We start from the raw sequence: 15,006 nt of genomic DNA on the forward strand, positions 1-15,006 counted from the left end.
CACACATTCTAAATCTTGGCAATTTTTTGGGGACATTTACCCCCCCCCTTTGTTAATCACCTTTTCCTGCGCGGAGCAAATAGTCCTTTCTATTTCCTGTTGGTATAACTGAGGAGCCCCATTCGCGTGCCACTTCGCTCTTAGCCACGATTAACTAGCAGCTGCTGCTGATGCCTCAGATCCATTCCATATCTACAGCAATACTAGTTGGGGGGTGGGCTTGGGGGGGGGCATGGGTCCACCTGAATCTCTATCATCCTCCAACCTATGGATCACCCCCACCCAATATTAAGAGTGCCCAGCAATCCCACAATGTATAATGAGATGTATGCCTCTGCCCCCATCCCTGCAAACACTTTTCATCCGGTACTCTACCCATGTTGTGCAAGAGGACCCCGGTATAGTACACTCTATGTAAAATCTTGAGCTGTATCGATCTGTAATTGGCCTTCATTGCCACCAGTCTTGAACTGCAGTGCATCCTCCCAATCTTCTTCCTCTAGTTCTCCCTCATCTCTCTGCCAGCTCATTCTCAGAGGTTCAAGTCCTCTTCTGTATTTCTCATTAGGGTTTGATAGATGAGGGAAATCGCTTGGGTGAATATTGGATGGGCCAATGCTTTATACTTCAGAGGGGAGTTCTCCATAATGCCCTTTTACGGTGTGATATGCGTCCTTAGTGCATGTCTTCGTTGGAGGTGCTTAAACGCTGAGTGGGCGGCGTTTCCTATTCCGCTCTGTGATTTTCCGATGGTACCACCCCATTTGCATCCCACGCCTCAGCTAGTGTGCCGATCCTTATCTTGTCCCATTTTCAGAAGCCACGCAATTGTGTGCCTAGCTACAGTGGGGTCCTCGGGGTAAGGTGCCTATGCAATCCCATTTCTCTGAGGCCATGCCAAGTTGCAAACAACCCTCTTCGTCGCTGGGGGCATCCTTGGCCACTTTCCCACCGTAGGGAACAGGTAAGTATCCTTTTCCCCCTGTCATCGCTCTGTTCAAATGAAAAGCCGTATCCTTTACCTCCACATACTCCGCTATTGACCACATTTCATCGCCGACTCGTAGTAACGCCTAACATTAGGTAGTGCTTTGCCTCCGTCATACGTGAAGTGCTCAAGAGTGGTTAGCGCTATCCTCAGAGCACCTCCCTGCCACAACAACTTTAGCACCAATGTGTCGAGTGCCTTAAAAAAAAAACACCTTGGGAATGTGGAATAGGATATTCTGTAATATATATATGTGAAGCGGGTCAAAGCCACCATGTTAAACACAAAGGATAGAGGCAGTGCTCCCAGTCTCTGGAGCAGTGGTGCAAGATATTCCTCATATTGGACAACCTCGTCTCTAGATATTCATATTTCCAGATATCTAAAATGTCCCCTTTCAACCCTGAGTGGCATGGAAAGGTTGCTTCCCGTTCGCCAAGCACCCATTGGGAACGTCAAGAAGTAGGGGGTTTGTCCCACCTTTAGTCTGCGCATCGATTCACACCTACTCAGCTAGCGGTTCCAGCGCCAGCAGCAACGCAAATAGCTTGCACTACTGCAGGCAGGCCTGTTACGTTCCTCCCCTAATTGAGAAATTTGGGGAGAGGACCACATTCACCTTAACCCGTACTCTAGGCTTCGTTTCGAGCCGACGGATGCAGGCAAAAAGTTTCAGCCCAAACCCCATTTTATCTAGGACTGCAAACCGATAGGACTACTCCACTGAGTCAAAGGCCTTATCGGCGTCTAGGGAGGCCACCACCAGCGGTACCTCTACCTTCTTATCTGCCCAATAATGTTCTGAAATCTCCAAATACTGCTTCTAGGAGGTCTCTGGGGTATAAACCCATTTTGGTCAGGGTGAACCAAGTCCAGAATCGCTCTTCTCAATCTATTCATTAAAGCCTTGGCTAGGATGTTAACATCAGTGTTAAGGAGATGGGCCTGTTGGAATCCCATCGGTCCGAAGGTTTCCCCAGCTTTAGGATATGAACCACTGTTTACATTCTCAAGTCTTGTAGGAGTTCCCCTTTCTCATGCACTTCTACATACATTTTAGTGTAGGGGAGGACTATTTCGGTGGATAATCGTCTCGGCGCTCCACCAGGAGTCTATTTGGTCCCAAGGACTTCCTGGTTTGCAGCTGCGACCATTCGAATATCGCCTTCCATCAGGTCCTATTCAAGCCCCAGTACCTTCCCTTTCTATAGTTTTTTACAAGGGCAATCCCTGACAAATTTCCTCATCTGTGGTTCCTGGCTTATTGGATTCCCAGAGTAAAATTCCCATAAGTATCCTGCCATGACCCTGGCTATGTTCTCACTGCCCAGCACCCTGTCCGCCTTCAGGCCCACTAACTCGGTAATTTGCGATCTCTCGATTTCTCTCGCTGCTAGTCATTCCAAGAGCTTGCCCTCCTTGTTGCCTACTTCATATAACCTCCTCTGTCTAGCTAAGCACATCTGTCTCACCTCATTGGTCGTCACGCCATGGTATTCTTCCTGTTTGTGCACCAACTGCGGACTCCGTTCTTCGGTTGGGATATGGTCCTGAAGAGTCTGATATCTCTCTCCAGTACCAAGCAGTCTCGCTTCCCTTTCAGTTTGTACCCCACCTCTCCTGAAATGATTTCCCCCCCTTACTGTATCACCACTTACTCCCACCAGGTGGCTGTGCTACCCCGTTTTCTGAGAAGTGTACATCTGTGCCTCTAGTGATTCATGACACCTCTGTGAAGGAAGAAAGCTACCAAGCTGCCACCCGCCACTCCCCCGCACCTCTCGATCGCGTGGTGCTCAAAGTAATTTCTAATGGGAAGTAGTTCGATATCCTCTCTCCTCTCTTCTTAAAGGGCACCTCTGTCAATCTAGGGAGCATCAAGGTTTGTGTGTAGAAATTAGTCTATTCGGGAATGTGTTATGCGCACCCATGTAATGGGTGTACCCTTCCCTATCTTGGCTATCCACCAAACCCATTTCCCTGATGTTTCTTTCCAGTTTCCCTCCGTGGGCTTGCTTTACTGGCCAAAATTGTCTGGTCCAGCTGTTGGATCCATGATCATATTAAAGCCGCCCCCATGATCATATTAAAGCCACCCCCATGAGGTTTGTGTCTTGCAGGAGCTCTGCTATAATGTTGCTCAGTACTTGAATAGTTTCCATCTGGAGCCCTGGAGGGACCTATACATTAATCCTCGCTAACATTTCACCCTCCCAGTCCCCCAGGACTACTACATGGTGTCCCAGGCTTTCTATCCACAGTTTAGTCACAGTCCGTTTAAGGGATTTTTTTTGACCAATTGTGCCAACCCTTTGGTACCCCCTGGTAAATCCTGCATGCCCCACCACCTTATTTACCTTGTCCTTGTCCTAGTGCTGGTGTGTGATTCCCTCTCGTATGTCTCTTGCAGGAATTTCACATCCGTGGAGTATCATGAGAGGGCCTTTGCCACCAGCTTATGCTTAATTTTATTGCCCGACCCATTAACATTTCATGTCAACATTAACATATGTGTGTCCTTTCCTTCTGGTATTGTTTAAGCCGCCCCTCATGCCAGCCCGCTTCAAACTTGGTGACCTCCCCATCCGTTTCCCCCAACTCCCACCTCACCGTACCTTACCGTGCAACATTTTTACAACTGGCTGCCCCTCCCTCCCTCAATTCATGGGATGTCCTTGACACTGACAAATCCAAACCTGTTTTAAACCCCCTTGTTTGCCAAAGTTCTGGAGACCATGGCAGCAAGGCGGGTTCTGTGAGGCATAATACAGACCCTTACTGACTCTTAATCTACGCATCTTTCAGTTCTCTTATCCAAGGAGGTGGAAGAGGCGGCCTGTGCCTCGGGCTTCAAATTATTTACCCTGAAGTCATTGACATTACTACTGGTGGTGACAGTTCTCCTTCTGAGGCTCCAGTCTGTGTTTTCTCTTCACTCGTGTCCTTCACGTTGCCCTGTAGGGCTTCCCTCCTAGTGCCCAAGTGCTTGCTCAGCAGCCGCTGCAGCGCCTCCACCATTTTTGCTTTTCCAGTTTCTACCTTATCCCTGGTTGGTGTCCGGGACCTCTTCCTCCACGGGCTGTGGTGTCGCTGGGCTTCCTTCCAGTATGATGGCATATGGCTCTTCCTGCTCCCCCTTGGGGTGGGGAGTATCCTGTGTGTTCCAGCCACTCCCATGTCTCTGCTGGTGTGGAGTAGAAATGTACTTCGCTACCCCAAGGTGATGCGGAGTCTAGCTGGAAAAAGCAATACAAACTGTATGTCTACGTTTTTGAGCTGCCTCTTAACAGCCATGAAAGTATTTGTTTCTGTACCATAGTGGTGTAGTCTGGACAGATCTTAACCGTAGCCCCCTCTACCTCCCAGGGTCCATGTGTTCTCTCCCTTTGCAGGATCTCATCTGTTTTTGTAGTGCAGGAGTCCTGCCGCCACTGCCCTGGGAGGAAACCCTGGCAGTGGTGCTCTGCTCGGCACCCAGTGAGCTCTCTCCATCGTGAACCATTTGGATGATCTTCCTTCCAGGGCCACTGTCTCTAGCCGATCCTCCAAAATACGCTCCATTGACTGGCCTTCTACTCTCTCTGGGAGGCCCACCACCCTGACTTTGTTCCTTCGGTAGCAGCCCTCCGCATCATTGATCTTCCCTTACAGCTCTGACAGTTCTTTTTCTAGCTTCGAAATGAGAGCGCAATGTTCCACTACAGTCTGTCGCATTTGTGCCAGAGTCTGTTTCTTCTCCGTCACTCTGTCGACCGATTTCCTGTGGTCTTCTCTAAGGAGGTTCACATCATGGGCCACTGTTTCAATTTTATGTTCCAGTGCCTTTTTAGTGTCTTTGATAGCTACTAGGATAATCGCCGTGTGGGATTTTAGCCATAGCACTGCCAGCAGCAGAGAAATGGCTAAAATCCCACACGGCGATTATCCTGGTAGCTATCAAAGACACTAAAAAGGCACTGGAACATAAAATTGAAACAGTGGCCCATGATGTGGGGTGGGTGTCCCCATTGAGCCCAGCGCGTCCTCAACCGTCGGTGCAGATTTGTTGCGCAACATCAATGCTTCCTCTCGCCTCCCAGGGCTCAGTATGGATGTCACTGCTCACCACCGACCTGGGGGCACTCTCAGGCAGAGTTCACTAATTATATGGTCTGGCCTTGCTATTGCACTATAGTGGGGGCATTCTCAGGGCCGCATCCAGGGCTGCGTTCTGTCCGCAAGGTTACAACCGGCCGTTACGTTCCCATCTGCTGCTCCCCTGGCATGTGCACCGATCTCCTGTCCTCACTGTCCTGTAGGCCAGCCACTGATGCCCTCCTCGCCTCGTTGCACCTTGTGCTCCAGCCAGAGTCTTCTATCGTTTCCTTGTGCCCCTTAACACAGGTCCCATAAGGTCTTCCCTAGTGGTTTTTCTCTTATGTTTAGCCACTATGTGGCTAGTGCCTTTTCCTGTTGCCTCCCCGGGGCACTTCACTGCCCAATGTTTGACCTGGTCACAGCTAGGTGGGGGAGGGGCTCCCTCCAGTACTCAGTCACCAGGACCCAATCTGCGCAGCCTGCCTGCACTCTGGCTGGGTCTCTCCTCTCTTGGCCTTCTTCTCAGTATGCCCTGTAATGCCTGGTTTGTGTGGCCCTTCCTCCCTCAACATGAAGCTGAGTGCTTTCCAGCCCCTTGCTGCACCCCGAGGCTCATCATGCACCTTTTTCTGGTGCCTGGGTGGCAGAGTGTTTTTCTATCTGGGGAGTGAGGGGGGCGGGCGCTCCCTCTCACTCCATCGAGGCTTGACTATTCAGTCTTTATACCTGCCCCCCCCCCCCCCCCGAGGCAAATCGAGGGCCTGCTCCGCTAGCGTCCAAGTCAGCGACCTGCAATTTTGGTTGAGGTTCACCTCCCGTAATATGCCACTTGCTGGGGTCTCTGCTTGGCCCCCGCTCCTGTCGCTGCCTCCAGAGATGCGATCCGGTCTTGGCCAGCTTCATAGCATACTGCTCTCGCCTCCATTTCTTTGCTGGCGCCAACGTGGTCTCAGTGCTTTGTCCCCTGGTCTTCGCCCATCCCTGCCTGTTGCCACTCTGTCTGCCCCACTCAGGCAGCAGAAGTCAGGTGATTCCCCTAACCCTCTGCGGAGGTTGGGTCTCCAACACCAATACGCTGGGCCCACGGGGTGGGGGACAGGAGAAATTGCATGCTGACCTCAGTGTCGGAGCTCAGCAATTACGCTGCTGCCTCCTAGACCACCCCACACTCACTCCCTCGCCACCCGGCACCATTTCTAGTCTACTCTAAAAAATATGAGAACTCCAAGAGTGGACAGAGAAATATTTTAAGAAAGCTGAGGAGGGAAGAGCCGGTGGGAACCCCAGAGGTGAACAGGTTCAATAGTAATGTACAAATGCTTAGATTGTGAAGAGATTGACAATCTCCAGCAAATCAGCGTTAACATTTTATGAAGATGGGACTAGAACCTCTTCTGGTTGAGTGGATAGAGGGAATGTATCAAGCAAAGTGGAAGAATGAGGGGGAACATGGCTCTTGTTCACTCTCCACTCTGGTCCATATCCAGTAAAAAGTCCTAGATTAATGTAGATGAAGTGTACCCTAGGATCCCAAAAATAAGAAGAACGTGCTCCATGGTCCTCACCCTGTACTGATTTTAGAATGCAAGAAAAACCCAAAACATTTTGTTGCCTATGCCAAGCAGCTGCATCTCTAAACGTGGCATAGATTCAAAGGGGAACTTGCCTGCACTGCAGAACTTGTTGATACGGAGTTACAGGCATGCTAGCCTATCACAATCATTTAGTTCTTTGAGGCATTTCTTGTCTTAACACTTAAGTTGGCTTTCCCCAGTTCTTTACTTCTACCAGTCGAAGCGCAATGCAGGCATAAGTGTCTTCTGTGCAAAACCAAGTATTGTCAGTACAGTGAACTTATTTTTCTGACTTTTCTCCTTGTCCTTCTGGGCCCATATTTAAAGCTCATTTCAAGAGGAGAAGTCCATCCTTTTGAGGCACTTTGTTTTGAACGCTACAGATTTCTGTAAAACTCAGAGCTCCAATCTTGAGGCCTGTGCTTTCAGGAGGAAACAGTCTTTGGCTCATCTGTTACATTGATTTCTTCAGAGGTGTGTTCTGTTTTGGCACAACGATTTGGGATCCCATCTCTGGTTTCCCTGCTGAATTCAAGTGGCTGTCTGGGAAAGGTCCCTACCTCTTGTTTCCATCATCACTTATTATTAAAAGGATGAATGATGTGAAAGTGTCATTCTAAATGTGTTTTTCTGATCTTTACAAGAGTGGTTAGAGCCCACCATTTGGATGTCTGACGTCAGTTCCACATCTGGTGGTTTATGTCCGAGGAGTCCTCGCCTGTCTAGGCTGAGTAGCTTTCTTCAGCTCTGCTTTCTAGATTGTGTTTAGTAACCGGTTGCCTACATTATGAATTTCTCTCTGATTTAAAACTCATAAGCTATTCAACACTTTTTCAGACTTCTGTTTTGACAAAAAGTTAGTGATTCATTTTCACTGTTGAAGAAGTGATTATACTTTTTTCCTCGTTTGCCAAGTTTCCTATTTGGATTGTCTTTCAACTGTGACCAGTGTCACAATGTCATCTGTACTTGGAGCGTGGTGAGACCGCTTGGTGCTGAAGACATTATTACAGACAGTTTGTAAGTTTTGATTGCAGAATTACTGTTTATTTGTAAACAGCCTAGCTCTCTTCACTGGCTAAAGGTTTCAGACGAATGCTGTGCCTGAAATATCCTTTGCAACTGCTCAGTAGGAAAACTCTTTCTACAGTCTCCACTTGTATACTTTAGAAAGGATATAGGAAATTGTAGATCCTGCAGCCTGTGTAGGGGAAGATTGGAAAGACTCCATGAAATTAAAAACATTTTAAAAAGTCAGGATGTGGCTGTGGAGGGTGAGTGGCTTTATGACCAGGAAGCGTTTTTAAACAGAGGCTCAAGACAAGAATGCTAGGTTCCATTCTTTTCAGAAAGGGTAGTATTGTCACTTATTTATCCTGCTTTGTTTTCAGTGCCTACTATAAGTCTTTGATATCCCGTGGTCCTATGACTGAAAGGCTGCTGTTGAAGTGGGTATGGGTGAACTTAACATCTGGGCATATGCAGTTTTGCATAAGGGGACAATACTCATTTGGATTACTCTATCCATCTCTCAACTGTAATTCCAGATTATTTATTATGTCTTCTATTTTAGATTTTCTTCTTTTGCTTCAATTTTCTGAAGCACATCACATCTGAGGAGTTTGCCAGTGTGAGGAGATCGAGGTAAGACCCTCATTTGCTGAGAGTTGTGTTTTGTGGGGGGGGGGGGGGGGGGAGAAATACTGGTATTAATAATGTTGCATGTTGGTGGGCTGGCCTAACTCTTCTCCACAGGTGTAAAAATTAATCTGTAGACAATGACTGCATGGTTATTGACTCGCCATCCTACTAGTGGAGTGTTCAAGTAACTTTACTCCATTCAATCGAATCATAAGTTTGCATACATACATCAAATAAAACCTCCTATTCTGCAACACATTTATACAAAGTATTAGAAAACACCCTAAAATTAATTAAAAACTTGAATTCATTTTAAGATTCATTGCGTTTCCTGATTAAAAATGCAGTTCTAATGAAGTTAAGCACAGTGCTGCAAAAAGCAGCAGTAGATAATGACCACAAATAATTAAAGCCCTCCTGATAAGAACAGGGTCGAATTTCTACTGGAGTGCAAGTGACATCACTGGTTTTAATCCCAATAATCTCCTCTTTGCTTCAGGAGACTTTAGAAAAGTCAGAGGTTCTTTCCTTCAGGTATAAAAGGAAAGTTATTTTTTGAGGCATTTATAGCTGTAGATGCCCATGCTGTGCATACTCCTGCCATCTACTGTTGGTCCTGGATGTGTACAAATTGTTTTCTTTGAAGTCTTAAGTCATGAGATAGTGTGACTCCTCTTGCTGGTATTAGGCATTGTCATGGACTCGATTGTTAGATTGATTTCTTTTCCACTGTCTGGTTCAGACGTGCACTTCTGTGTTCCGTGGCGACACTCTATTTGGTCTATACAGATTCCTCTCCTTCAAATGTATTCTTTGATCTCGTCCCCTTTTTCTTTTCGTCTTTTGTCGAGTGTTGTTACTTTGCTTGAGCTGCGTTTGTTCTTATGCCTACCGCTGCCTCTCTCCACCATGCCTCAACAGTGATGAAATGGACACCATTCAGATACAGTTGTTGCTGCCACGTGAAATACCCCCAGATCTGTAATTTGAGCCTCTCTCCTAAGCACAAGGGCACCTGTGATGCTTGCAGTTTGTTCTGGTCCAAAAAGATTATCCCTTACCATTGAGCTCGCTGTCACGCAAGGGTGTCGACAACATTCAAGACCTCTTCGGTCCAGAGGACATCATCCACAATTTGCTACTGCAGATGAAGAAGCGTTCTCCCCTGAGGATGGCTCCGGTTCGGAGCTCGAAATAGAGGCTCTTCTGCCAGCCCAGCAGCCTGCGAGTACTGCTTTCTCTTCCCCCCCCCCCCCCTCTAATCTGCTCTCAAGTTAAGCAGCCTGCCTCCAAAAGGCACACAGCCTTCCAGGCTTTCGGACCACTATCCTCTTCGGGCCATTGTCTGCTCTCACCACTTGCTTCGGACGGTCCGTCAATATCTGGCTCTGTGCTGGAGAAGCCCTCTGCGCAGACTGCTTCGGTGCTGGCTACTCGGCCACCGTCACCAAGCTGACCTACGGCATTTACTACATCTGCCTCGGCACCGACCAGACTCTCGGTGCTGAAACCGAAGGCTTTTTGAGCAGAAACCTTTTGGGTTGACCAGCAAATCGTACGTCTGTGCCGGCCCTGTCAACCACAAACTAAAAGAAGATCGATGCAAGGTAGAAAAATCTGGTAGTTCATCCCCATACATGCTGAATCAATGCCCACCCTCTGGGATCTACTGTGTGGTCCAGCTCCCGAGTGGCAGCTGTCCTTTGAGGAACTTCGGACGTACCAATTTCGGTGAAGCAGCACAAAAAGATGAATAAGGTGACCAGTCTTTTACTCCGCTTTCAACCACCCCTGCACCCTATTCCTAAGCTTTCTCCTTCTCCCTCATGGGTCTCCTCACTCTTGACATGGGGCAGGGTGTGATACATATAACATTCCTCCACAGGGTGACCCATGATCAGATCTACCTGACCTGGCTGAGAGGTGATGCCCCGAAACCGGTCCCAGGATGCTTGTTTCCGGTCCAGGGAGGACCTGGTTTGGCAGTTCGGTCTGGACTGTTCCCATGAGGCACAGGGCCAAGACTTATTTGCATATGGCTGGGTCTAAACTGGGGTGGTGTGGTCAGCAAAGGAACAATGGATTTAACTCTGATCTATTGACTGGGGGAGAGTGTTGGATTTGCTCTGCATGCTGTCCATCTGTGTGTCTTTTGCCTTAGTCTATGCACAGCATGTGTATCTACAGTCACACAAGCCTCAAACGGAAAATGTTACTTACCCTGTAAGCATCTGTTTATGGCATGTAGTGATGTAAATTTACATTCTCCCACTCTTATCCCCGGACGCCTGTGGCTGTTTGTAATCTCCTTTACTCTCTTATTTTTGTCCTCCTTTTGCATGGACATCTCGCCATACTTAGTTTCGCTTTGCATTCCATCCTCACCTGCACAGTGGGAAAATAGTCTTAAGAATGGAGTTGATAACCATGTGCATTACAAGCAAGAGGAGTCTCTGCACTACTTCTTGACTGAAAAGACTTCTTCTAAGAAAAACAACTTTCACACATCCGGGCCCAACACTAGGTGGGAGGAGTATGCGCAGCATGAGAGGATGGGGCCTAATGGCTAGAGCGGTTGACCTTGAAGCTGGGGATCTGGCTTCGAGTCTCGTCAGGGACGCTCAACATCCTGTGATTCTGGGCAAATTACTTAATCTTCCTGTGCCTTACAAAATGAATGTGTCTGTAAGACAACTGGTACTCGTGTAAAGCGCTTTGATGCCTTCGGGTCGAGTACACACTATATAAAACTCAACAAAAGAAAAAAGATCTACAGCACTTCATGCCACGAACAGATGCTTACAGGGTAAGTAACATTTTCCTTACTAGTACAGTCAGCCAGCACATGACCAAAACATCTTAAACACATTCCCTATTAACCCGCATTGGCAAAACCAATAGTCCTAGGTATCTTATAAATGAAATTTCTTCTTCACAAAAGACAGACCTGCAAAAATGCTGTTTGTATGCATTAGCAGATCAAAGCCAGACTTATTGGCTTTACTAGTGCTAAAATGTTTGTCTAAGGGGGCTTAAGATATTGATTTGCTCCCTGAACAAACACTGCAAATAGGCTGCAGAGCAGAAGTGCAAACTATGCAGAGTGATCAAACTGTGCTTCTGTCAACTCAAGAAGACAAAGGAGGTGTGTGGTGTGTACCGTATAGTTTGTAGTTTCCTTTTAACTACAATCCATAACTGTGATAAAGGAGCTTACTTTTTTTTTCTTTAAGATTTCTCTTATGTCCCATTAGGTTTGCACATAACCTTGTTCAAGCCGTATTTTATTGTGCTAAGACACATAGTGGGATCTCTGCTTGACATTGTTGCAGATTGAGGTTTTATTATTTCTTTGCACGATCAATCAAATCATTGCAAATCATTCAAAATGGCGAAAAAGAAATTAAAAGAACGAAAGACCTTGTTGAAGAAGAACTGTGCAGCACGTGTGCTTTTACATGAAGTATTACCATTTCATGTTTTGCTTGCAGTTCTAATTCCATAGCATGTTATCACCAAGTACTACTTTGAAATGCTGTATGTGCACTGCAGTTTACTCCAGGATCTGTACGTTGCTGTGTTTGCCCACTGGTTGCTCAGCCCACCTTTAGGGTTTTTGACCCGGTCACTCCAAACAACAAATGGTCGTCCAGTAGGCTGATCCAAATGTGAAATTATATTCTATGCCTTGATCACAAGAGGATGGCAAACAGTTGAAGCAGTGAGGCCAGACCTAAAAACCTGTCCCGATCTCACTATCCCACACACATGAAACCGTTCCTCCAATAAGTTTCTGCTGTCTGAAACGGTGGGAGTTGTAAACACGCACATTGATATCGTGTCACAGTTGATTGAATCAGAGACCCCCCCCTCTCTGTTTAATATAAAGACGATTAGATGAGTTTTCCTTTTGTTACAGTCTTTGCACCACTGCGGTGCCTTGACTACAATAACCAGCGCACAACCAGAGGCGGACATTAAGTGGTTGCACTGAAAGGAAACTGAATATGGAGGTATGATGAGGCCAAAGGAACAGATGTAGAGATTATCTGAGCTGGGAAACCGTCTGTCAGGCTTACAAATTAGAGACGCTTGTGAGGATTGCAGAGAAGAGGGGGGCCGCTCCGGCTTATAGAAGCAAGGGGTGAGGTGAAGGAATTATAACTAGTTTGTTGATGAGTATGTGTAGAGGAAGGGACCATAGACTGTGAAGGATAGGACATGTTGGGCTCACAGAGCCTGAAAGTTATGCTTCACGGAGTGCATGAGTCTTCAGCTTGTCTGCTAGTTAAGAAGGAAGGAATGAGGCCTGGCAATATGGACTGCTGTGGAGAACACGCTTGGAGCCTAGCAGACGCAGCCTCATCTGCCTGAAGTCTGTCAGTAATACTGCTACACGTCTTCTATGTTCCATGAAATGTCTTGTTCTTGATCATCAGGTAATATAAATAGGTCTTAAATGTGATGAATGAAGCAACAGGGGCTAGTGACTATCTGAAAGTAGATGGGATCTTGTCGATTCTTCAAAGACATTTCATGGGCGGTACTGCAGCATGCCAGACAGCTCATTGGTATGATCAGTAAAGCATTGTCTCTCAAAATGAGACCGATGCTGGATGACAATTCTGCCTTTGTTGAGCTGATTTTCATCCTGCTTGCAGGGTACCTAGTATCAAGAGGTCTTCATCTTGAAAGCTGAGGCTGGTGTCTTTGTGGACTCCCCGTTAACTGGCAAGACATGGACTGAAGCCTTGCGGAGTTATATCTACGGGCTGTGTTTAGTTACTGGTGAATACTACCTGTTCCTACTTGGAGGGATCCAGCTTGAGATATGCAAGGGAAATCCATGTCTGATTGAAAGACTTCCTGCTGCCATTCAGTGTCATGGCCATAGGTGACCTTTGGAAAGAGCTTGGTGCCTTCTCCATACTGGGGAATCCTCGTATTCTTGCTTGACTTTTAGTGGTCTATCGAGGGGCTCCAAATACAGGCTGAAGATCATTGGTAAATGGACTGATCCATGTAGCTCTACAGGTGACTGATATGGTTTTGGCTCTGGAGCATCAGGGCTCCTTTCTTCAAGTATTAAGCGGTACTGGTCAGTGGCAGGCCATTTTCTGTGTCGGGGTGTGGTGCAGAGGGTCTGCAATGAGGTCAAGGTGCTCAATAGCGGGGGACAGGGCTTTTCGTTGTCTGCAACCTGAAGCGACAAATCAATCAAATGATGGTGTCCGTCTCCATACTGCACTGTGGTCTGAATTCAGGATGGCAGGCTTGCGGGCAGGCATTTCTTTTTATTTTGCTCATGGATCTGATTGGCAGTGGCTATCTAAGTGATCGTCCACATGAACAATAGGTGACTGGTCCGGTAGGTTGCAAGGTTCTAGGGGTTCATGTTATGCTCCATCAGAACGATGGGTGACTGGTCCTGTAGGTTGCAAGGTTCTTGGGGTTCATGTGCTTCATCAACACAGGAGTTTTTCGACCTTTAGGGAAGGCACCTTAGGAATGGGATATGTGGGTGACTACTACTAGTACTGGGATATATATATATATATATATATATATATATATATATATATATATTCTCTCCCCAGTCCACTCCAAAGGAACGGGTCCGACAGTTGCTCGGTGGCGTAAAGTTGAATTTTATTGCAATTCAGGCTCAAGTAAAAAATCTTGCTGTAGTGGTGAAACGCTGGGAAAGACGCTTTTCAGCCTTGCGGCTTTCTTCAGTGCCCGCTTCACTTAAATGATCCGCCTGGGGGCTCGTTTTTAAATCTAAGTAGATCTTCACTCATTGGAGTATACTACTAGCCCATCCTACTTGGCTTCCAACTCAGCTGATCCTGCAGTGGATGAATATAGAATATTCGAACGTGGTGGAGGTGATATTGCCTTACAGGAGATAGACTTCCCTGTTGATGAGTGAAAATTGCCTTTCCCTTACTTCAATTGAAAGCTTCACTGATGTTGGATTTTAGTAGGGTGGCTATTGCCTATCTAAGCTGCGTGTGGGTGGAGAAGACATTTTCTAAAGTTTGTATATACACACATGCTCTGCTTTTTCTATGGCCAGTTTTGGTTTACATTGCGTTTACTATCTCTTTATTTTACCAGGGTGTTGATTTTGAGTTTAGCACAGTATGGGAATCTGCTGCCTTGTGGGAGGTGTGGTTGAAGTCTAGACATAGGATCTTTACTTCTGTGCTGTGGTCTGATATGACTTTTGGAAATGTTCGTTTGAAAAGGAGTACATTGAAGGATATATTCATTCTTTTCTGGCTTTGCTCTGCTCTATTGCGATTATTGGGAGATGAGTGGAGTACGTCCAAGGTGATTGGTCTATGAGCAGTCCAGTCAACACGGGCAGTCCAGTAATTATTGCAGCCCTGATGAAGTTCCTGTACGGAATGAAACGCGTTGGCTGTACATTGCTCGTGTCTGAATCATCGAAATAAAAAGAATTTTAAGAATAAAAAGAAGAGAAATACTATACCATTTGGACTATTTGATTTAATGTGTCCAGACACATTGAGTGCACCTTCCATCTTTGGTCTTGTGCTTTGATTCATTTCACATCTTTGGATGACGGATGTAGGAAGTGTTTTTGCACCTATTTGACAGATTGTATTTAATACCTGTGTATTGGTTGAGCTGGACCTTGGTCAGTCATTCTTGTTGCTTCTGTTTCGTAAACATGTTATGGGTGGCACTTTAGATTAG

At 46.6% G+C, this 15,006-nt stretch overlaps 1 protein-coding gene across 4 annotated transcripts in view; it reads left to right on the forward strand.

The window, feature by feature from the left end:
• MTMR14 (myotubularin related protein 14) overlaps nt 1-15,006 on the forward strand; it is a 182,080-nt gene that overhangs the window by 82,572 nt on the left and 84,502 nt on the right. For all 4 annotated transcript variants that reach the window (XM_085624263.1, XM_085624264.1, XM_085624267.1 and 1 more), the window contains exon 14: nt 8,213-8,283. In XM_085624263.1, coding sequence (XP_085480389.1) covers nt 8,213-8,283 — 71 coding nt within the window. The remainder of the gene's footprint in view (nt 1-8,212; nt 8,284-15,006) is intronic.

Source organism: Triturus cristatus, chromosome 9, assembly GCF_964204655.1.
Source record: "Triturus cristatus chromosome 9, aTriCri1.1, whole genome shotgun sequence".
Classification (NCBI taxonomy): Eukaryota; Metazoa; Chordata; class Amphibia; order Caudata; family Salamandridae; genus Triturus; species Triturus cristatus.